General features: G+C 42.4%; 1 protein-coding gene across 1 annotated transcript in view; it reads left to right on the top strand.

Annotated features, from left to right (window-relative positions):
* The window catches only part of RNF150 (ring finger protein 150), a 168,004-nt gene extending 162,663 nt beyond the window's left edge, over nt 1–5,341 (top strand). The window contains exon 6 of the mRNA XM_013007115.2: nt 4,797–5,341. Coding sequence (XP_012862569.2) covers nt 4,797–4,915 — 119 coding nt within the window. The 3' untranslated portion in view covers nt 4,916–5,341. The remainder of the gene's footprint in view (nt 1–4,796) is intronic.
* Nucleotides 5,342–7,598: the final 2,257 nt, after the last annotated feature.

The raw sequence follows: 7,598 nt of genomic DNA, 5'->3' as shown, positions 1-7,598 counted from the left end.
CAAATTGATAAATCCCCTCTGGTAAATCCCCTTTGAACATAGTGCAGAGATAGGAATAGCCTTGTGATCTGACAGAGAGCATTGTGAAGTCAATTTTGGAATATGTAGTTAGATTAAAATGTAATACTTTATTATTTGATCTCTCTTTTAACCCATTTTAAAGCTGTTTAAATTTGTAATATTTTCTGCTTTCTTTTCTGTGGGGGTTTTTCTGTTTTGTCTAGTCATTGTTGTTGAATTTCATTTGTTTATTTGTTTGCTGGCCACCTCAGGGTGTTCTGTATGAGTTTCTGTATCTAAAATCCAGCATAGGAATATTTATAAAGATAATCACTGGATTGATAATCATTTAGGGGCATGGAAGGTGAGGTTGGGGAAAATGGGGAGCTAACAATGATTATGAGAAGAAAATGTTCTGAAATTCATTTTGGTGATGATTGCATAACTCTTCTTAATAAAATTGAGTGACTGCATTGTATGATATCTGAAGTGTATGTCAATAAAGACACTTTTTTAAGTGTTCAGTTGGAAATATTATATTGAGCACATCTCCCCTTGGGTCTTTATAAGTAATGTTAAATGTTTTTTCTTCACCCAGTTTATCCACCATCAGAAGTGTAATTACCTTCTCTGAGACAAATATGCACGCACACACACACCCCTTGACTTGAATTTGCAGCGAGGTTTGCTAATCCCTTAGGAGTGAGTGTCTTCTATTTGGTGGTGACTGGGAAATCTTTTATGCAGCAGGGATTTATTGGTCTTCTCCCTCTCCCCCAATCCTGAGAAACTGACACCAGCCGAGGTGAGGCCTCCTTTCTGGGAGTGCTTTCTCTTGTTGCTTGAGAGACTGGACTAGAAGATTACATGACCTGAGAAGAGAAGCCTGCTTTTGTCTTAGTGTTTATCCCTATTTTCGTGAGCTCCTACAATCTTTGTCCTTTTGTGAATGACCATCTTCACTCAGCATAGTGGTTTCCAGGTCATAACGTGTGTCATGGTTTTGTTACTGTGTTTTAAAGATGCATAGTGTTCAGTGTGTGTGTGTGTGTGTGTGTGTGTGTATCAGTTTCTTTTTCCAGTCTTCTGATGGACGTTTGAACTGCTTCCAGCTTCTTACTGTTGTGAACTGTGCTTCAGTGAACACCAGACAGAATACATCTGTTTTGTTTTGGGTTTTTTTCTGTCATTTTTATACTCATTTCTGTCCCTTATTATATGCCCAGCAGAGGGATTGCTGAAATTTCTATTCCCCATTGTCTTAGGTAGCACCATATCGCTCGCCACCACTGTTTACAGCCCCACCAGCAGTCCATGAGTTCCAATTTCTCTGAATCCCTCTAGCACTTGTTTTTCTCTTTCTAAGTGGGCTATCCTTGTGATATCACACCTTCTCATGATTTGCATCTCATCTCCCAGCTGACCTTTCTTTTCACAGGACTGTGAGCATTTTTTCATGTTTGTTAGCCATTTGTGTGTCGTTTTGGGTTAGCTGTCTGTTCATGCCCCTTGTTATTTTCATGCTCCCATTGCTGTTTTATGACATGTATTAGTTTGGCAGGCATCTTCTGCATTTGCAAATGAGTGTTATTGAAAGTTTTGCCTTATCCCCAATCTCACCATTTGTGTAAATAGTGCCCAGTCACTTAAGCTTTTAGTCTGTGCAAGTCAAAAAGGTAACCTGTGTATAATTGTATCATTTCCTTTTCTCAACAGTGTTTTAAATTCTATACAGTTGGCTAAAGTAATGATAATATCAATAGAATTACTGTATGCCCCATTGGGAAGATTTATAAAATGTTCTACAATAAAGGGATAATGACGTCTTTAAAATCAACATATATAAACTACAGAGACCTGCGTGGACTTCGGCTCACACTTCATCGTAGCCCTAATCCAGGAACAATGAGTTCTTATGACACAGCCCTATTCAAAACTTGCCCTCCTGTGAGAGTCGTGCAGATATGGGTGCGAGAGCAACGTGTGGTAAATAAATCACACGATACCTAACTAGCAGAAAGAATAACCACTGGGGTCCTTAAGGTTTGTCTTAAAACAACCAGCCATGTAAGTTATATGTCAACTAAGTCTGCATGGAAGAAGCACATCAGGCAGTGTGATCCAAGGATTATAAATAATAAAATCAAACTCTTGAGGAACTAATGGTCTCAGAGCTCAAATATTGAACACCCTGTTTTCAGAAAGCTATAAATAACTGGGGAAGCCCCAAAGCCATTTGTAGTGCCCCATATGGATTAAGCTTCTGGTGCATACCCTCTGACCAGAGTCCAGGGATGCCTATGGTCTTGCCACCAGACAGAGAACATTGTAAAGTCTCTATGGCAGATACAGTTAAGTTAAAATGTAATGCTTGATCATTTGGTCTCCCTTTTACCCATTTTAAATTAGTTCCAGTTTTTAGTATTTTCCGCTTTCTTTGTTCCCCAACATTTCTATTGGCATATGATTCACATAGCACACAAATCAGTAGTTCAACCACATCAAGAAAAGGGTTGTATAATCATCACAATATCTTTTAGAACATTTGATTCATTCTTATTCCCAACAATATTAGCTCCCATTTGCCCCTAAATTCCCCTGCCATGCCCCCAAAGAACCATTAATCCAGTTACTGTTTCTGAATGTTTACCTATCCTGGATTTCATAACCAGAAAAAGATAAAAATCAAAACCAAAAGACTAACAACAATAACAAATTAAACAGATAAAAAAACCTCGATCAAAAAGAAAGCAGAAAATATTAAAAGCTAGAACAGATTTAAAATGTATCAAAAGGGAGATCCAAGGATGAGGTGTCCCTTTGTACCCTAACTGCATCCGCCATCACCACTTTCCCATACGCTGTGCTCGATAGCAAGGCTGTACACATCCCTGATCCACGGTCAGAGAGGGTTCGAGGCTTAAGTCACTTGTATTCCTTCATCACTTTTTTTTTTTAACTGAAACAACTGTAAAATGGGTCAGAAGGGATATCAAATGATACATTATTGCACTTTAACTTCACTGCAGCTACCATAACTGACTTCACAATGCTCTCTGTGGGATGACAGGCTATGCACATCCCTCGACTGTGGTCAGAGGGAATTCTCAGGAGGCATAATCCACATGTGGACAGACCCTGCCAATGGGCCTGGGGTGCTACTTTCATCGGTAGCCTTCCACAGAACAGGTGTTCACAATTTTCTGCTTTCTTTTCCATTGAGATTTTCCTGCTTTATTTTGCCATTGTTGTTAGCGCTTTCTGTTTCTTGATTTTGTTTGTACATTTTTTCTGACTGTGAGATCCAGGGCCGGTAAATCTATAGAGAAAGTAACTGGATAACTACCTGAGGATATGGCAGGGGAGGTTGGGGGGAAATGGGGAACCAAAACAATTACTACAAGAAAGAAGAAATTGTTCTAAAATGGATTGTGGTGACTGATTGCACAACTCTTCTTAGAATGATTGAACTATTGTATTGTATGATGTGTGAATTACATGCCAATTAAAAATCCAAAAACCAACAGAAACTAGCAGAACCGAATGCTTCTCTTCAAGGCCCAGCACTGAGTGGGTGGGAGAAAGGAAACGTAAAAGGTCCGTTCCTTCAAAAGGTAATTAAGTTCTACAGTAACTGAAGCAAGTTGGATCCGAGTGATCGGGGATGAGGATCTCTCAAATCAAGGCTGGAGTTAAAAAGAGAAAAGGGCGAAAAAAATCATCAATGTATTCTCAACTGTCATAGATCCTTCCTTCGAGAACAAAGATTCCATAGACAAGAATGAGGTTCTGATTTTTACCATATGTGTACTGTCATCTACATTACATTATCCTGTTCATTGTCGGGAAAGCTGGGACTTTCTACTCGTGTAAAGAGTTACAGCCTCAGGAACCCATGATAGTTCTTCTCTGTCCTATAAGTCGGCATCAGCTCGATGGCAGCGAGCTTGGTTTTTCATTGGGCTAATTGTATAACGGCATATTCCCTATTTTTCTATCGCACTGCTAGTTTTTCCTGAATTTAAAGCTCTTCCTGCAGTAAGAATACAATCATTTGACTGAAAATTTTGTAAATTTCCCATTTGTCATGTACATTTTAATTGTTTACATTGTCTTTCACATGTAAAATGTTTGTCCATATGTATCTATCTTTTCTTGTACAAACCATCTTCTATGATTGTTTTTCTACATAGAATATCCTTCCCTATTTAAATTGATTAGATACGTATTTTCCCACTTAGATACATGAGGGGGCTTCAAAAGTTTGCAGAAAAAATCCCATTATTTTTCCATGAACATTTTGAAGCCACCTTGTGTACTTGTTGTTTGTTGTTGCTGCTTGAAGTCAAACTGACTCCCACTCACGGTGACCCTGGTGTGCAGAGGACACTACCCCATAGGGTTGTGAAGGCTGTGATTTTTCGGAAGGGCATCCCTAAGCAAGTCATCCCGGGGTGGGTTTAAGCTGCCAGCCTTTGGGCTGGTAGTTGAGCATCTAATCATTTGTACCCTCCAGGCCCCCTCAGGAGATATAGTTTTGTCTAGCTTTCTTACAGTTTCTTTCTTTTCCTTTTTTTTTTTTAAAAAATGTACATTTCACTCTTTGACCTATTTAGAATTTATTTCGGAGTCTGGTGTAAGATCAACCTCTAGCTAGAATTTTTATAGAATGGCCTATTTTTCTAATACCATCTCTGGGCTTTTAAAGAAATCTTCTCAGAGGCAATTGTATTAAAATAGTCAACATCCAAAGTCATAGCTCGCTGATGACCATGAACTGTGCTTCTTCCTCGCAGGTGAACAAGAGCCGGCTGTAAGCAGTGATTCTGACATCTCCCTGATTATGGCTATGGAAGTTGGACTGTCTGATGTAGAACTTTCCACCGACCAGGACTGCGAAGAAGTGAAATCTTGAACTGGAAAATACAGACAAGGGGGGTGGTATGACCCAGGGAGAAAACGGGGAGAAGTGCTCCAAGACTTGGACCAGCACACGCAGCTCCCCAACACCTGGCAACCCCAGGGTGCTCCGTTCAAGAATGGTCGGAAAAGCAATATCCAAAGTCGCACTAATTACGTTGCAGTTCCTCTAGCTCTACAACAGTCGATGGCCTTGGCAGCTTGCAGGATGAAAGCGGATTGTCCCTACCGTGTCCTTGTAGACCCTCACCTCTAGAAGCTTCTGGAACAGTGACTGCGAAGGCACCAGCAGGGTTTCTTTGTTTCATGTCATCTCCCCATCCCCCCACCCCCCACTGTCTTATTGTCCTTGGTTTTTGAATGTTGTTTGATTTCTTTGGCAATTCCTTTTTAAAGACTGTTTGTAGTTACTTCACCCCCACGCCTTTGTGGTTGTTTATTTGTTTATGCTGTTGTTGTTTCATAGTTCCTGCTATCACTTTGTATTGCATCCTTCGGCCAGAAGACCGTATCCCTCCGCGGGAAGTGTGCAGGGCTTTGGGAAGGGCCTCAGCGCCCAGAAACAATCTAAAGCCAGCTGTCTTTCATGACGAATCCAAATGATTTTAAGTGGGTCTTGGAAATCCCAGCTGTCAGAGACTCCAACACTTGCCTCTGAATCAGCTGAGATGAGACCATTACTCATGATTGTAAACTGCATCACATTGGCTTCCACTTGCCAAGCTCCCTAAGGATTCCACATGAGGAGAGAGGGGAGCTCCCAGGGGAAGCACTTCAACTCATCTGGGTCTTACAGTTGTAGACTGGAATTCTGAACTCGGAAGCCCCTTCCAGGGCATTTTAATGCCCTCCTGCATGACTGTAGAGCTGGTAGCTGGGTTGACAAGCCTAGTTTCGAAACCACCACCCATCACCGTCCAGTAAGTCCCCATTCTTGGTGATCTTGTCTGTGTCTGTGAACAGCTGCTCCGCGGGGTCTCCGATGGCTGATTGGTCAGCTGTAGATTGCCACGCCTTCCTTCTGAGATGTTTCTGGGTAAACTAAAAGCCCCAGCCTTTCAGTTATAAGCCAAGGGGATTGGCAGTTTGCACCACGCAGGAAATTCTTTAGAAGGAGCCATCGCAGATTCTTCCTATGGAAAACAAAGGGTCGGTCCCCAGGCTAGACTCTATCTCTGCCATCAGTGAGTTTTGCAGGAGATGGAATATTTTTCGAAGATCCTTGGGCTCATTGGCAAACACAATGGTGGCTGCCATTCCAAGTGGCCTTCACCTTCATGCTAGCATACACCTGTAAACTTCATCACATGGACAGATTTAGGGGGATCCTTAGCTGATACCTATTCAGAGCTCTCAAAGTACGTATGTCTGCTGAGCAATGAGGTGTGATTTGTACAGATCGTCAGACCCCAAAAGTCTACCATCCAGTTGATCCTGAGAGAGACCATGTCAGGGAGAACAGAAGAAGCATGAAACGTATACAAAAGCCTACCAATGTTTTTAAACTGTTTCTGTTTGTACTCTTTTTTTTTTTCTAACGATGACAAAGATGGGCTATTTTTTCAGTGGGTGATTTTGTAATACATTCAGACTCCCCCAGGGTGGGGCTGGGTTTGCGCGGCCTTGTCAAGGTGGCGCAAGTGCCTCTGGACAACCTAGAATGACCTCCTCGTCATCAGCAAGAACTTGGCAAAGGGCAGGCGCTGCTTTGGGTTGTGACAATAAGCATGCCCTCCTCACCAAGTCCTATTTACATGTTTGTGGGGGATCCTCAGCAGCATCGTTCCACTTACACGCATCCACAGGCACAGCTGGTTCTGCTGGAAACCCAGCAGGCTTCTGAAACACGGTGAAGGAAGAGGACCCAGGCATGGTCTTTTTCATGCCCTTTTAGCATTTCCTGTTTGTTGGCTTATAAGCAGCATGACTACCCACTTCACAAATGACGCTTCTCTGAGGTCGTAGAACGTCCCATCGTGAATCCATTTCTCCTGGTAGTAAGGGAGGGAGGGAGAGAGGGAGGGAGAAAGAGAGCTCTGAACCAGCAGGCAGCAGAGCCACAGTCAGTGTTGGCTCCAGACCCAGTTTCTTTATTAAAGGGAAGGACTTTCACGGGCTCCCCAGGCCCTCTCTGGACTGAGGACCTCTGACCAGCCTGATGTTAGACACCCTTTGGATGTTCGGCAGATAATGATGGCATTAGCCAAATGTATGGGTTGGGAGACAGTGACATCACATGTAACATACAAGAACAGCCTTTGAGATTTGGTCCCGCTGTGATGTTGAGAAGGAAGAGCTAAAGGATTGAAGTGTTAAGTCTGAGAAGGCATTGTTTGTCTTGCTTTGGTTTCAAACTGCTAGAGTCACAGAGCTTTCAATCTCTGGGTGATGGATTCCTTCAGTTCGTGTTGATTGCTGGGGAGAATGGCTGTGGAACTATATTCTTTTCTCTCAACGGTGGGGTTTTTTTCCTCAGTCAGCAGAGGGCTATCGGCCTAGCCCTCTTAAGTCAGCTTTGCCTTCAACAGACATTGGCATTGTCTTAGCTCAAGTAAAATTGGAAGATTGAGTCAACAGCAAACAAATTAAGAGGTTGCATTGCATATGCCCTGAAAGAGAAGACTTTGGGGGCTATATAGTTCTCTGATCAAAGTCATCTCTTTCTGCCAGTGGCCTGG

Source organism: Echinops telfairi, unplaced genomic scaffold, assembly GCF_000313985.2.
Source record: "Echinops telfairi isolate 266 unplaced genomic scaffold, ASM31398v2 ScPeMD7_2186;HRSCAF=2738, whole genome shotgun sequence".
Taxonomy (NCBI): domain Eukaryota; kingdom Metazoa; phylum Chordata; class Mammalia; order Afrosoricida; family Tenrecidae; genus Echinops; species Echinops telfairi.
The sequence above is the reverse complement of the archived record's forward strand: the minus strand, read 5'-3'. Positions and strand labels throughout refer to the sequence as shown.